This window comes from Haliotis cracherodii, unplaced genomic scaffold (genome assembly GCF_022045235.1).
Source record: "Haliotis cracherodii isolate W230 unplaced genomic scaffold, xgHalCrac1.p SCAF_2, whole genome shotgun sequence".
Classification (NCBI taxonomy): domain Eukaryota; kingdom Metazoa; phylum Mollusca; class Gastropoda; order Lepetellida; family Haliotidae; genus Haliotis; species Haliotis cracherodii.
The window spans coordinates 60,999,784-61,015,791 of record NW_027266275.1 but is presented as its reverse complement, the minus strand read 5'-3'; the positions used below and the strand labels follow the sequence as shown (position 1 = coordinate 61,015,791).

The following is a 16,008-nucleotide window of genomic DNA, read 5'->3' as shown; positions in this document are numbered from 1 at the left end:
AATCGTTCAGAACAAAATAACGACTTTACCATGTTTTAATTGAGTGCCATTGATCATTAATAATTCATTGAATGTGTTGATTATGTATATCAGTTGTAATTCTGAGGAAAATTAAGAAAACTGTGGACTAAAACGTATTGTTTATATGTTTTGTTACTGCATCATTATATTTTGCAATGATCTTACATCATTTTAATAATGTGAAATGTAATATATATGTATTCATATAGAATACATGAAAATATTTAATGTCAACGCCAGTGAATAACTAGTCTCTATTATCCATCCGCCCAAACAGATTTCATTGGGCGTATAAGACAAAACTGAAGTGAAAATGACATGAATGGATCACTGAACTTCCCAACCAACAGCATTTATTGCATGATAAATCTCTATGCAACACCGAACAAAACATTGCCTTCATAGTTTTCAATAAAAGCGTTTCGACAATGATTTTAAATTCTTTATATTATTAAAGTTAAAAAAAAACAAAACAACCTTTACTTTAGTCCAGGCTAAAACGTGAGCGATATTCATTATTCTGGGATCTTATTTTATGAGAAACTTACGGAAGCCTTTTAGGGCCATTTGTGTTTGTTTTGTTTTGTTGTTGTTGTTTTTTTGTTGTTTTTGTTGTGGGTTGTTTTTTGTTGTTTTGTTTTGTTTGTTTTTTTTTGTTTTTTTTGGGGGGGGGGGGTTCAAAACATTTAAATTCAACAAAGTATCGATGGGTATGTTTCCCTGATTATGGGTCTTGGTTTGTCAGCACCATGGGTAGTGGGTTTCATCGAAGCGGTTAACGTCTGAGACATGCATCACTTCGGGCTTTCCTCCCACATTAAGCTGACACGCCGTGATATGACTGGAATACTGTTAAAAGCGGCGTTAAACCAAACTCACTCTCTCACTTAAATTTCACGATGGTAAGTTGAAATTTCAAGATTCTCTGTTGAAATTTCAAGATAATGAGTTGAAGTTTCAAGTTAAATATCAACTTATTATCTTGATATTTCAAGAACATTACCTTGAAATCAACAAAGCATCTTGAAATTTCAACTTAGTACAAATTACAACTAAGCATCTTGAAATTTCAAGATACTAAGTTAAAATTTCAAGATAATAAGTTGAAATTTCAACCTATTATCTTGAAATTTCAAGATTACCCTGAAATTTCATCTTAGTGTGTATCTTGAAATTTCACTTTCGTATCTTGAAATTTCAAGAAAAAAGATTTAAAAAACAAATTGCCCTAAAACGCTTCCGTAGAAACGTCCCTCCCGCCAACAAGAAAAATGTACAGGGATGAATAATGCTATCCGGTTTATTTTAGACAGCAGCGTCTTTAAATAGACAGGTACATATTGTTTATTGCCAGGAGTTCATTTCGTGTCACGCGCCGCGTCTTAAAATGTCTATATTTAGACCTCTGACGTCACTGATTAGAAAAGCGAAATGGAATGTTTTGCTAGTTCGTGATGTAGTCTGTTACTGTATTTAAATTGTTAACGGAACTGAATATCTATATCAATATGTACACTGTCATATTCTGTCTGAAGTGTGTCAGAGTGTGATTCGTAACACGCACGCAAGGCTCGATAAGTCAAGAAATATACGTTTCATTTACACTGATGTTGCCTTGGCACACGCTTGGTCATTTTAATAAAATTTATTCAGGGACGTATCGAAATTATTACGTTATTGCGATTCGATGAGAAACGTTCTGTCCAATAGTCATATTCTGAAAGGGACAAAATCCGATAGGACTATTTGTTTGTTGTTCAACGTCGCACTCAGTAATATTGCAGAAGTATGACGGGGGCCTATAAATTATAGAATCTGGACCCGACAAACCGGTGATTGATGTTGTGAGCATCCGAAGTCGGGGAAAGATGTCACTCAATCAAACAGATTACCGAGGATGACCCTTCCATCCATTAATATAAGTCGCCTGTTATAACCAGGATACAAAGGAAGGTTGCGGAAGCCCTACTCCTATCAACAAATATGGCGTGTGAAAAAATATTTTACGGTAAACAAAAATGGCGCGTGAAAAAATATTTTATTTTTCAAATTGTAAAAAAAAGATTACACTCTTTACAGAAGAATATCACAGACGTGCTTGTTTCGGTAAAGAGAGTTGTAACTGTACAAATGATGAAAAGTGGAAATTGCAAGACACAACATATATTATGTATCACGCTCCTGAAGCCATGGTGAGTAAATGTGCTTAAAGTTACCCGCCCTTCATCATACAGACGAACGCAATGGTAAGTTGAAAATGCCTGCATTACTGGTAAAAAAGAGTGGACAAAAATATGTCCTTGTCGTTATTGACTGACAACTTTGTTCAAACATATATACAATATGGCATTATTGAAATATGAGATTTCACATATATCTCGTAAAGGTCACGAGAATCAGCCCCAGGATCACGAGAATGTAGCTACAGCGACTGGAAATTCCTGCAAAACGAAAATCAACATGAAAAGAAGATTAACTATTAAGTGGGTGATTGTACTTGGGTTAACCCGCTTTTAAACAGTGTTTGGGTGACTAGTATATCACGGCGTGTCAACTTGATGAGTGAGGTGAGTTGAAATGGGGTTTAAAGTCGCGTCCAAGATTATTGAACTTATATAGCGACGAGCATGCACGTGTGTCACTAGATGTGCGAAGGAAGTGATGCAGGTCTTAGACGTTTACCACTCAGGTGTAACCCACGAGCACGGGGATGGTGCTGACAAACCTAGAAATAGAATCAGGATTAATCTGGGAGTCGAACCACGTTTCTGGAAGGGATAAATCAAATATGAGTCGGTTAATGACCTCGTGGTTTAAAGTGAGTTGCGTTTAAGGCCGCATCGAACAGTAATGTCACGTGTCAGCATGATATGGGAGGAATGTCTTGGAACAGACTCCCCATGAACATTTTGGGAAAGCACCTGTCCCAGGTTTTCACACAAACCTTAACCGTTGCGGGGCTTCTCCAACAAGCAAGTTTTTATTTGTTTTGTTTCTAACGTGTACAGTTTTACGTCTCAGAAAGGCAATAATCCGCTGTCAACCTTATCACATTACTTGACGCACAGGCATCTTTCTTGTTTCAAGTGTTTTCACTTTTTCTTCCTGGCGAATATTTGTGTTTTCCAAAATGGAAATTCACAACATTCAAGAACATTATAACCTCATTAATTCGAAGTCCGGATCATCAACACATCGTGTTATCCGTTGTCTTACATGTACACAGTCCATAGAAGATAGAAGATGTTGCCGAGACCGTAAAATAAAATAATATAATCGTATCAATCAATATCAGGAGTTAAAAGAGTTCGAAGTACTTTAAATTGTATTACTCGACATAGGCATCTTTTATTTATTTTAATTAGTATCAATCGTATGGAGCTGACAGAGTTCGAGGTATTTAACTTGCCTTATTCGATATACGGAGCTAAAACATTTCGAGTTACTTTTAATTGTATTATTCAATATTAGGAGCTAAAACATTTTCGTCAAATATGAAGTTTTTCCTAAACCTGAGCTTGTGCTCGGCACTAAGATACACTGACTCTTTATAACAGTCCATACCTCCGTCAAAGGGACTGGCGATCACACTGATATCCTCCTCTTGTAGGGAAGACCTGGAGTTCAAGGAAGACAACTGAGTGGGGTCCAACTGTGCCTTCTGTTCCTCAGTCACAACATTAGCCTGGTCGCTGCTCAACAATTGAAGCTCACTGGCGTCAAACACCTAGGGCAGAAAGATTATGTTATTAATAATGTTAGGTTCCAAACTGTGATTTATCAAAAGTGGATTGGGGACTCTTTTAAAGGCGGGGTTCAAATATTTAATTTCAGTGTTGGCGCGGGCTGTTCGAATTCTCAATAAACAGTTACGCATCCTCGATTATTCAGCATATATGTCGCCCTTCTATTAGACATATCATATCATGCAGATGTTATACACTGGATAATCGGGTATGCAATAATTGAAGTTGGGAGGCCTCAAAATGGTACGAGTATGTCAGCTTTACAACACTGAGCAAAGGAGGTATTCATAGGTTGAAACGATTTTAAGAAGCTTTACCCTGCTAATGCATTGTCAACAGTTCCGTCGTGTACTAAGATATACGTACAGCATTTAGTCTTGTACAAATAAGATATTTAGGACTTTGGACTATGCTGCTAATCAGTGAACATTCCTTACATCCTGGAGGAGGCAATGGGACCTTTGTTGAGAGAGCGAATGCTGTGACTTGTCAGGGATCATTTCAGCTGTATCCCGTCAATCCGAAAATTCAACGTGCCACGGACAGGTGAGGTGAGGTGAAATGGGGTTATCGTCGCGTCCAAGATTGTTGCACTTAAGTAGCGACGTGCATGTACGTGTGTGCGTGCGTGTGTGTGTGGTGGTGGTGGTAGGGCTGGGGGAGGGGTCTAAGTCTATTTTACAGTGTCAACCCATGCTGCAGTTTAACATGGATACCCCATTCTCTCACGCAATATACTGAATCCGATCCTACCAGTACCTGTTTCAGCCCCTTAATGCCGAGCGCCAGGCAGGGTAACAACAAGTACCCTGATTTAACGTCCTTGGTATGACGTAGTTGGGGATCGAACCCCCGACCTTTAGCTCTCCGGGCGGAAGCTCTACCACTAGAACAGGGGTTCCAGGGATTGTATTTGATAAAATCCACAGGCGCTTCCAGGTCACGAGTAAGCACTTGTATGGAGACTCGAGACAGTAAGCTTTTGTTTGTTCGTTTGTTGTTTAACGCACTATTCATGTCATGCCAGATCTAAGTATCTAAATTTGACACTAGCCACTGATTACAGCATCTAGGCCTGCACCTGAACGTTTCACAAAGCGACTGTAGCGCTAAGTCCGTGTTAAGTAAAAGAGTTACGATGGCTCTGGCGCTGCGACCGCATTGTGAAACGTGACCCTCACGTGATCATGAAGTCCCCACTGGTTTATACGGTGGCCTTTAGGGCCATTTGTTGATAAGTTGAAATTTCAAGATACTAAGTTCTAATTTCAAGATACATACTAAGTTGAAATAAGACATTTTAAGATTATAACTTGAAATTCCAACTTAGTGTCTTGAAATTTATAGATAATAAGTTTAAATTTCAAGATTCTATGTTGACATTTCAAGAAACATCAGTTACAAATTCAAGATACTAACTTGAAATTTCAACATATCATCTTGAACAACATATCTTGAAATTTCAAGTTAGTATCTTTTTGATATTTCAACTTAGTATCTTGACATTTCAAGTTAGTATCTTGAAATTTCAGGAAAGAATTATTAAAACAAATGGCCTTTAAAGGCTTCCGTAGGTTAACGTACCTCGGCAAAAACTTCGGCCGGCATACTGTTGATCGCCTTTGGTTGTAAGTTGCTGATTTGCTCCGAGGTCAAGGTATTGAGCGACGTGGACGGTACCCCACCTGGAATCAGTCAGTGAATAATACGCTAAGTGTACAGCTGCGTTATCTAATTTACTAATTAATTCAAGATGCAATTTTGTTAAAATATCAATCACCATTTCGTTTTTTTAAATTCACCATTATCCAAAGCTTTGGTCCTTTCCAACCCCTGTGTAACCCCTTGTTGCTAGATTTATATGACACGACCAGAAACGTGTTGTTTATAAAGTGATGGTGATGTAAACGTGTTTTTAGTTGAGACGATTCCGTCTTTTGTTGCCAGACAAAAAACTAGAAAAATGGTTCCTGAAATCGCTTGGACCCATTTTAACCTTACCTTCAAACTTGGTGTTGTACAAAATACAGACGTGTTGAAAAGAATAAAAGTCGGATTCTTATTCATTTGAACACATCAGATAACTTGCAGAATGATTTCTTTTTTAGCAAACTCGATGAAAAAGGCAAAACAGTAAACTGCTTTTTTTATGGAGTTGGCTAAAAAGAGTCCTTATCTTTCCCACCCTTCGCGATTGTGTTGTGTATTATGGAAGCGAAGTCACCCACTCGGCTCGTCTCAGTCCAACATTTAGGACCTCGGCTTACACTGGCATAATCCATATTGGAACACGTCTCGTGCACACGACACAACAAAATCTAATATGATATTAGAATTTTGGTCGTATTCGTTCGTCTTCAAATCAAAGTGTATATATAATATATTATAGACCAGAATAACCTGTTTTACCTTTGCAACGTATGTGGTGGGATCTGCCGTTACACTGTTTACTGATAACTCATGCAATATCACAACACCACTGCCGCAGGTATTGTGCAGGTAGCGGAACAAGCCGAGTAAATCCGAGTGTATACTCACCCATACAGACACCCATAGCATCCACGACATACGGGTCAACGGACGCCCAGTCGTTGCCAACAGAGGCTGCGATCTTGGTGCCAAAAGCTTGGAGCTGCTCTTTGCTCAGACACGCAATGTGACAAAGGTCTTTGGCAGCTTTGCTGAATAGAAAATATACGCGATGAGAAAACATGTTCCTATGAATATCAATCAATATGGCTTTGTCACTCAAGGCTTCTGGGATAACAGCATGTTTCTCGATTAGGTCTTCAGGACTAAAATCTGTTAAGTTTATTTACAACTTACGTGATCTATCGATTTATCCTTATTTAATTTCCACGAAAGAGCACACAAGGTGCATAATATTAATTGAATATGTTTGTCTGTTTGTTTGTTTGTTCAACGCCGCACTCAGCAATAACCCAGCTATATGACGGCGGTCTATAAATAATCGAGTCTGGACCAGACAGTTCAGTGATTGATATCATGAGCATCGGTCCACGCAATTGGGATACGATGACATGCATCAACCATGTCAGTGAGTCTGACCAACCGACCCCGTTAGTCGCCTCTTACGACAAGAACAGTCGCCTTCTACGACAAGCATGGGTTGCTGAACACCTCCTCCACACAGAATCTAATTGAAAGTGTAGGATACTTATAGTAAAAATAAAAATGTTATAAACTCCCCTGCTTGACCCCTGTATGGGTCAACATTAATTTTTTTTCTTTTAAATCGTCCTTCGATTCAAAATAGACGTGGAGTGGTTGTTAATGCGTTCGCCCGTCTCGACGAAGGCCCGGGTTTGATTCCCATATGTATGAAGCCCATTTCTAGTGTCCCCGGCCCCGCCGGTATTGCTGGAATATTCCTGCTAGCTACCAAGCCGGACTCCGTCCACAGCCCTCAACCCCCGACCCCCGACCACCACCCACATTGAACAAGACACCCTGGCTTACTATGCCTCATCCTGGTTCAAAGCGTCGATCTGAGCAACAGTGTAGCCACACAGTAGGTTCCCCATCTTCGACAGCGTGCTGGCTGTCAACGTTGACGTATCACTGATGCTGTTGTCAGTCAGGTAAGAGCTGACTATATCCGTCCTCTGTGCAGATCAAATGCTTTATTTAACGTATTGTTGTATACTAAGTTATACAGATATTATTTGTACTTTTGCAAGGTAACACAAACGTTTACACTCTTATATATACAAGCGGCAAAAGGTGACTGTGCTTCACATAAAGTGGGTTAAATGTTATGTTATTGCAAATAACAACATCATATTTGGTCATTCGTCTGATCAATGTTTTATCATAACAAATTCATTGACAAACCCATTCATGGTAACAGGAAACAGAGACACGCCCTAAAAGAGGGTTCATGAAACATTTCAACTGACAAATTCAACATCGGGTGTTACCACCATTTGCGTTGATACAGGCGAGGCAGAGGCAATGAAGAGCCTGGGATATGTTGTTCCAAATAGCAACCAAGGATTGGTCCACCTGAGCTGACGTTACTGGCTGGTTCCGGTCCTGTCGTAGACGTCGTTCCATCTTATTCCAGATATGTTCTATGAGGTAGATGACTGGGGTAACAGCCGGTCATGGCAGTACAGCAATGTTATGCTGCCTCCAAATGTCACAACACGGGCATGATCCTGCTGCAAGGTGACATTACGTTCCTGCATTTCCACAAAAGGGTAGACACGGCCTCGAGCGATGTCTCCCTGGCAGCGTGCGCCATTGAAATTTGCATTAACAATGATGAGTAACGTATCCCATGATGCCATCCAATACCATTACACTTCCACCCCAACTGACGATGTTGTCTACATCATGCTTGGCGTGCCTGAGGGTGACGTGTAAGCAAAATTGGGCATAATCGGGGTCGGATGTTTTGCTCCCTCAAACGGTTGCGTGCGGTTCTGCCACTCATTGGTCTCAACCCAGGAATTGTTCTAGCTGGTAATGTGGCACTTGGGTATCGATTCCGTAGATGCACCAAAAGTATATTTTGTCTTGTTGACGTGACGTCACATGTGGACGACCGCTCAGTGGCAAGTCCTGAGTGTACCTGCTGTACATAATATCCCCAAAGAGATGAAATTGTGTTTCGATGGACATTATGTCATGTCTGGCATCTTCGTTTTGCGCCATTCTTGTTTTCATCATACAAACAGCGCGTGTATGTTATTTTCAGGAAGAGTTGACATTTCGTAAGCATCATTTATGGTTGAACAAAAGTGTTTTAATGAGCACCTGATTGCTGAACAATCATTTGTGCTGTTCACATTCAACAACCACGTGTGTGAGTATCATGCGCCCAACAAAAACGCAAACATTCAAATTTTGCGCCGTAGATTAAGTGTGAATCACGACATTATAGTCGAGGATGCATTTCATTTCAATTTCAGAATATTTTGATTTCGTGTTATATGAAGCAATTATCTTTTTCCGCTTGTAGATAAAGCCATATCATATTTTATCAGAAAATCATTTTTCAATCAGTTCAAGAAGTTCAGGACCGCCCGATTCTTTCATATTACTATAGTTAATCTGTCATGGCCTTTAATTATTAATCAAAAGGATTGGTGGCTACATGCCTAACATACGAATTCGGTCTTATTTTTTTAGCCTTCGTAATATAGATAGAATCATATTTTATTGCGATCCTTGTCAGAATATTTTGGCCTGGTTGCTAAAATTACTCCAGAGAGGGAAATGAGTATACTCAATGCATGGCAACCTGACACACACCTCACTCTATTTTCTGGTTAACTTTGTGCTTCGGATTATTACCTTCGAAAGGTCGATGTGATTTATGGCAGCCATGACTTGGTCGTTGAAGTTGATGGCCTCAATATCCGATGCAGGCAGAGCGTCGAGGAGCTTCCCGCATCCAGCAATATCCCCGTTCTCCCAGGTGGACGGGTCACCTAGACCATCAGCCTGGACACAGAACACAGCTCTTATCAGTCACATGTGATATTATACAATTATAGACCTTTCAACAGGTCAATATCTGTTTTATGGACTCGAGGAAAACAATATTGGAAAAGTTACATAAATGGTATATTCATATCTTTATCCTTTCTCCCAATATGCATTTCCTCTTTCTTTTTGATCCAATATGGAAACGTGCTTGAAAAAAGTGTCCAGCTTCTAAAGAACAAATCACCCGAGCACATCCCAGCATCACCATAGGCCCCACCAAAACAAATGGGTCACGCTCTGTAATCCCATGCCTTAAACAACAGTGAGGGGTAAGGCTTCGCTACTTGTGGCGATTTGGATGTTGAAGACCGAAGTCTCTTCAGACAAGTTATCCACCCTCCGATCAGGTACTAAATCTGGGAACCCGACTAATAAAATACAATAAACTCAGGAGCTAAAGTTCTAGGATTTATTCTGTATGTTCACGATACGTACTATGAAAAGACAGGAGAGGGTACACGCATCGACTATCAGCGCTGTTGTGTAGTCGACAGCTGCTGTTCCCGGACCAAGAGACCAAAACTGGTGAAGTCAATGGATGCCTGTAGCGGATATTTCACGGAGATAGTGGGAAGCGAAGGCCTATCTGACTTCTACAAACACTCTTCCATAATGGCGGAGAGGGTGCAGTTGCTGTGCAAGGCCATGGTAGAGGCGACGGCTTGGGTTTTGGGAGGATTGGACGTGACAGGAGGAGGCAATCCAGCATGGTAGAGCAAAGCCAAAATGATATCGTACTATGGGAAATTTTCGTTGTGGCCGCCGTAGAATATGGGAAGAAAGGGCCTCATCTGGGAGCTCCGAATTGGTCTCGCATCCTCAAGGTAGTTTCGGATGCTCGAACCAGACATAAAGAGATATCCTCAAGGTCAGCAGGGCTTAGGATGGACCCTAGTGACAGGACGGTAAACAAGCAATCTGGTGGTCCCGGAAGCTGATTTTTTGTGATAAATTCCCAGCGAAGGCCCAGAAAAACCTTCCCATTCTGAAGCCTCTCGAACCTTTTTAACATCCAGAGCAGCAGTCGCAAGGGTCTGGATAAAATGGTCTTGAAGGAGATCAACTGAAAACCTTGTCAGCAAGCGGTTTATACTCTGCTGATGTATGATGATGTTGAGACCCTAAGGAGGCGGCCATAAACGAGATGACTGGTCCGCCAACTTGTAGGACCAAATAAGGGACTGAAGCTCAGCAACTGTAGATATCTTCGATCCAGTTGTAGTAATAACGGATCGCAGCAAGATACGTAGCCAAAGTAGACCCCTTAAACTTCCGTGTAGAGCACATCATAGATGATGGATCTAGGTAGTCGACGATCTGTTGCAGAGAAGCAGTGGTGGACTTGGTGATGTCACGAGCGCGACGGTAGGCCTCAAACGCTTTCCACTTGCGTGGTCCTATACTTGAGGATCTGAGATGGGAGAGATGAACCGGGAGAGCTTAGCATTGAACCTGTTTGTGAAAAGGTCGACGTCTGGGCTTGGGTAAAGTTGGCATTTCCAACCGAAGATCAACAGGTGGGGATGCCATTACGTTGGTGATGGTGTGTTGGGTTGGGATAGTGAGTCAGCTATAACACTGGTGTCTCGTTTATGTGTCTCACTCGAACCTGAATGTTGAGGGAGCCCATCTTGTTGATATACCCGATGACCAATAGATTGTCCGACTGGATCATGAGATGCGACGCACGAAGGAGCTCTGCCCAATGAGACACCATCAGAATGTCCTCCTCGAACTCGAGATTGTTGATATGGAGTCGCTTCTCTTCAACAGACCAGCGCCCTGCCACCTGTAGATCGTGGAAGCACGCTCCCCAACCCACGGTCGATGCGATGATGAAGAGATGTTGGGTCAGGACGAACAGCCACAAACAGACCCCGGCACAAGCATTGGATGTCACTAGCCACCACTGAAGATGTGGACACAGACGGATCGTCAGGGAGACTAGAACCTGTCAATCGTCGCTCTGTATGTAGTGAGTAAGGAAGCACTGGATTGGCCGAGGGTGAAGTTGACCCCTCACAGTGAGGACTTGCGCTGATGTCAGAAGGCCGAGAAGTTGTTACCATTGATGTAGAAGGAGCGGGTCTTCCAATGGCGTGAGATGGTGTATCTTCGACCATCTCCACCGTGAAGGAAGTCATCACATGCTTTGGACAAGGGTCAACAAATCACCATCAAGTTGCATCAAGTTCTTCGATAAGAAAACGGGGGATCTGTAGCCAATTGCGTAATCACCTGAAAGACTCAAAGCCTTGTCGAGGTTAGTAACAATATCCTTCAAGGAGGGAGCCTGATGTTCGTAGGGAACGGCAAAGCAAGACAGACGATCATCAGCTTAAGTACTACATTGGAGCTGTAGTTTCCACACGATCCAATGAAGAACAAATACAGGATCGGTGTTCTCAAGAATCACAGAAAACGGTGCAGGATCAACCTGGGGGATCAGGAACACTTAAACTAAGAGAAGGAGCCAGCATGGAAGTCGAATTATCAAGCGGGGATACCACCCACAGCCTGGAACGATTCTGCGATGAAGAGGTCCCTGCCTATAGGAACGATTCTAGGTTCGACGCCGGATTGTTAGCCTGGTCTTGATGGTCCCATGAGGTAGGTAGCAGCTGTGTAGATGGAGGGAGTGTCACACGAGGGTCGGCACAGATGAGGTTGGAGGAACTTGAATCTGAAGCAGATAATGACAATCGGGAGCGACCCAGAGAATGGCGAACCACATGAGTGACCGATGGGGACGAACATCTTTGAGAAGGAGAGGGAAGTCAAGGCTCTTTGCGGCGATGTCAATCAAAGGGTTGATTCCGGTGGTGAGAGCAGTAATAATCAGTGCATGAAGAATTTGAGTGAGTGAGTGAGTGAGTATGGTTTTACGCCGCTTTTAGCAATATTCCAGCAATATCACGGCCCGGAAATGGGCTTCACACATTGTACCCATGTCGGGAATCGAACCGGGGTCTTCGGCGTGACGAGCGAACGCTTTAACCACAAGGCTACCAGACCGCCCCTGAAGAATTGGAAGTAAGTGATCTTTAGATGAGCGATCCTTAGCAGTGCAATCCTTAGAGTGCCTATCATGCAATCGACTATTTGGGGAATGGCAACTCTTGGAAGAAGCGCATGATCGATCATTATTCCGTCGATCCTTAATAGTGGTGAACCCGTTCTATTAGTACCAATGGATGTCTTGGTCGTCAGCGTCGATGGTGGAGCACCAATGTATTTGGTTGAAGAGGAGCGATCGTCATCAACCTGTACATCGCGTGAAGGAGCAGGAAATGAAAGCCGACTACAAGCGGACGGTACAGGGGCACTGAAGGGGTCGATCGGAGGCGTAGTCGAGCAGGTTCGGAAAACACCATGCGAAAGTCCAAGGTAGCTGGCAGTTTCCATGTAGACGTGGGCCCGGACGTTACAAGGACGGACTGTTGATCCGGCATTGTAGAGAAGTCGTCGGTAAGGAAAACCACGGATATGGCAGGCAAGGCAGGTTACTGGGGTGGTTTCAATGTAACGAAGAAGGGGGTAGCCGGCTTGGTTGTCTTCTTAGTTTTCATAGCAGAAGCTTGTGCATGCGCGAGTCCTTTGATTTCGAGTGCCGGTTAATCTCTCTTCTTTGGCACTTGTGGAAATACATGTTAAAGGAATTTTCCATCAGATGTTCACAAGCTTGTCAACACTGCACCGGCCACGGCAGTCACAACATAATTCGTAATCATCATCATCATCATCATCCTTCAGATTGTAGCATAAATCTATACGATGTTGGAGGGGATCCAGGAAGAAAAGAAATAAAAAAGTATATTCTTGAAATTACTCAGTGCAGGTCTCTACTGTGCGGCGATGAGAAAGAGGATGACGTGGCAGGGGTAATCACTTGACCAGGTGGTGTCGGTGGCTAAACACGGGATTATAGTGCATGGCCTATTTGTGTGGGTGGTGACTATGGTGATGATGGGATGTGGTCGGGCGATTTGTTTTTAGAAGCTGTAAACTTTGTTCAAACACGTTTCCATAAGAAATGCATAGGGTGAGATAGGATAAAATAAAAAAAATGCCCTATTCTCTATTATATAATAATATACAATTATAGACTTTTCAGGAGGCCAATACCTGTTTTTATGTACCCGAGAATAACAACACTGACCAATATTGGGAAAAGAGGGGAAAATTCTCCATTATATAATAACAGGTGTTCATTATATGTGTCTGACGGTTTGGTGTTCAACATATTGATGATGGATATGGTGATGACGAAGATACTGAACATGGCTGCTGAGGATATTGAAGAATACGAAATTTCCGCAAATGATGTTTAAATTAATGAGTTCAAAACGACAACGGCAGAGAATGATCAATCTCGATCATCTCTCGAAACAGATTCCGTATGATGTAAAAGACAAAATAGTGGTGCAAATTACATGAATGGATCAGTGAAAATCGGTGATGACACCAGGTGATCGCGAAAATGATAATCTTGACGTACTATTCTACCGTCACAGAAATACTTTTCATTACAAAAGTAAGTGCCAGTGAATAGGGTGTAAGGGTCATAGTATGGGATAGCATTGCCCATCATCATGACAGGCGACGTGTCATATTTGAGCAACAGTCAGAAATGCATCAGCCATATAACGGAGGCCTGAAAAAATGAGTGGTCCATAGCATGAGCAGCAATCCACCAGCGATGATTCTGATGAGTGAGTTGGGTTTAACGCCGCGTTTAACAGAATTCTGTTATATCGCGGCGTGTCATCTTAATGTAGGAGGAAAGCCCGAAGTGATGCGGGTCTCAGACATTTACCACTTCGGTGAAACCCACGAGCACGGGTATGGTGCTGAAAACCTAGAAACATAATCGAGGCGAACCAGGATTCGAACCCACAATCTTAGGTTTCTGGGGTGCCCAAGGAACACCAACTCTGCACAGCGATTCACGGAGCCTTAGGCGACTGGGCCACCCGTACCCCCTGATTCTAATGACGTTGAAGATGACAAGCGTAGAATGTTAATGTTGGGTTTCGGATAGGACAAAAGAGATTATCGTAAATAGAGGATAATATGTGAGTGTTCATGTCTACCATGTTTACGAGTGTCTAAATTCCGGTATCTATGCACGAGTGTCCTTAACATAGTATGGCATGAACACGAATATAATGTTCTATTTATTCCCAAAGAATATGTCTATATACAGAGACGAATGTTAGTGTTTACCTAAAAGGACAGCAAGTAGCATCAACAGCGGAACCACAATTTGTCAAATGACTTCGCTATGACGTCGTTTCTAGAGTGACGTCATTCCGACCTCACATCACAATTAGATTCGAATGACGTCAACAATGCCGTTTATCATGCCCAGTAAACTGGTACTATTTTGTAAGGATTGGTTTACCGCCGTGAGTTTCCCTGCCAGCACAACGAGGACATCGTCGGAGAGCGAGACATTCTGGAATTCATCCAAGCAGTCTACCAGGTCAGTAGGGGTCATATCCTGGACGCTGCTCTCAGTCAAGAAGCCCAACTGCCCTTGAAAGTCCTTTAGCACAGTGCATGTGCTGGTACTGGTGGCTGTAATATAACACACATGTCAGCACGGTGCAGGTACATCTTCCAAGGGAAAGGGAGTTAACTGACTGTAAAGGTCCAGTTTCCACCCTTGCCGAACTAGGCTGAAATTTCGTGGCTAGATCATAGCGCCACCAGTGGCGATTTCGAGTTATGTCTCTTCTATGTCCCTCCTATTGACCAATCAGATTCTACCTTTCATATCACTTGCATTAGCTTAAAACAAAATGGCGGTCCCAGTCAAGACGATCTGATCGATGATCCGGATCGTAATTTTATTGAAAGGAGTCTTACCTCGCTCAAATCACTTAAGCCCCTTGATTAAAACATGAAAAGATTTCGCAAATATCTGTCAATGTCCAGTGGAGGGTACCAATGCTCTGCAAAACCTGTAATCGATCAACATCTGCACAGCGGTCGCAATGTTGTCGTTACGCGAATTTGATTGGACGATGCATAGACTCGTTAGTCCAGCCAAAGTATAACTCCATTATTCCAGCCTAGTTTGGCAAGGGTGGAAACTGGACGCAAAAGACCACGCATTCCTAACACACAATCTACGGTCACGAGTCTAAAGACCATGCATAACTAACAAACACAACACTCGCCGGTCTTAAGACCATGTATAACTGACACCAACATTAACAGACTCACCGGCTCTCCTCCTCCTTACTCCTGGACTGATGGCCTTGGAATACAGGTACAACCCTAGTTTTTCCACGTTGCTCGCATACTCCTGTCTCTGACTTTTGCCTATTTCGTTCTCGTTAATCGTCGCCATTTCATCGAGAAAATTCGAGATCTTGAAGAATATGTTGTAGATCGTATAGATGACCATGTCTGTCTGGTCCTGGACAAACAAAACCATTCAGAATATACTTACCGTAGCAAACACGTTACACAGAGGAACATGTTTACATGACAGTTAGCAATATTACAAATAAACTGCCGGACAAAAGAAAGTATACAGCCATGTTTGATGGTGGCTAAAAATTAAACAAACAAGAAATGGTTATTGCATAGTGATGTTTTGTTATACAGACATCATAGTTGTATTTTGGACCTTAAATTTTCAGTGTTTTGGCGACTGTTTTCAGCCTAGTTACGCTTTGATAACGTTTGTATTGTTTTTGGTCAAATCCAATTT

At 42.2% G+C, this 16,008-nt stretch overlaps 1 protein-coding gene across 1 annotated transcript in view; it reads right to left on the bottom strand.

Moving 5' to 3' along the window:
* Positions 1 to 2,060: 2,060 nt before the first annotated feature.
* The window catches only part of LOC139467711 (uncharacterized), a 70,161-nt gene continuing 56,213 nt past the window's right edge, over positions 2,061 to 16,008 (bottom strand). Inside the window, exons 19-26 of the mRNA XM_071249221.1 lie at positions 15,516 to 15,711; positions 14,689 to 14,864; positions 9,090 to 9,239; positions 7,248 to 7,393; positions 6,306 to 6,448; positions 5,352 to 5,452; positions 3,586 to 3,748; positions 2,061 to 2,462 (exon numbers count right to left, since the gene is read on the bottom strand). Of these exons, the coding sequence (XP_071105322.1) occupies positions 2,389 to 2,462; positions 3,586 to 3,748; positions 5,352 to 5,452; positions 6,306 to 6,448; positions 7,248 to 7,393; positions 9,090 to 9,239; positions 14,689 to 14,864; positions 15,516 to 15,711 (1,149 nt within the window). The 3' untranslated portion in view covers positions 2,061 to 2,388. The remainder of the gene's footprint in view (positions 2,463 to 3,585; positions 3,749 to 5,351; positions 5,453 to 6,305; positions 6,449 to 7,247; positions 7,394 to 9,089; positions 9,240 to 14,688; positions 14,865 to 15,515; positions 15,712 to 16,008) is intronic.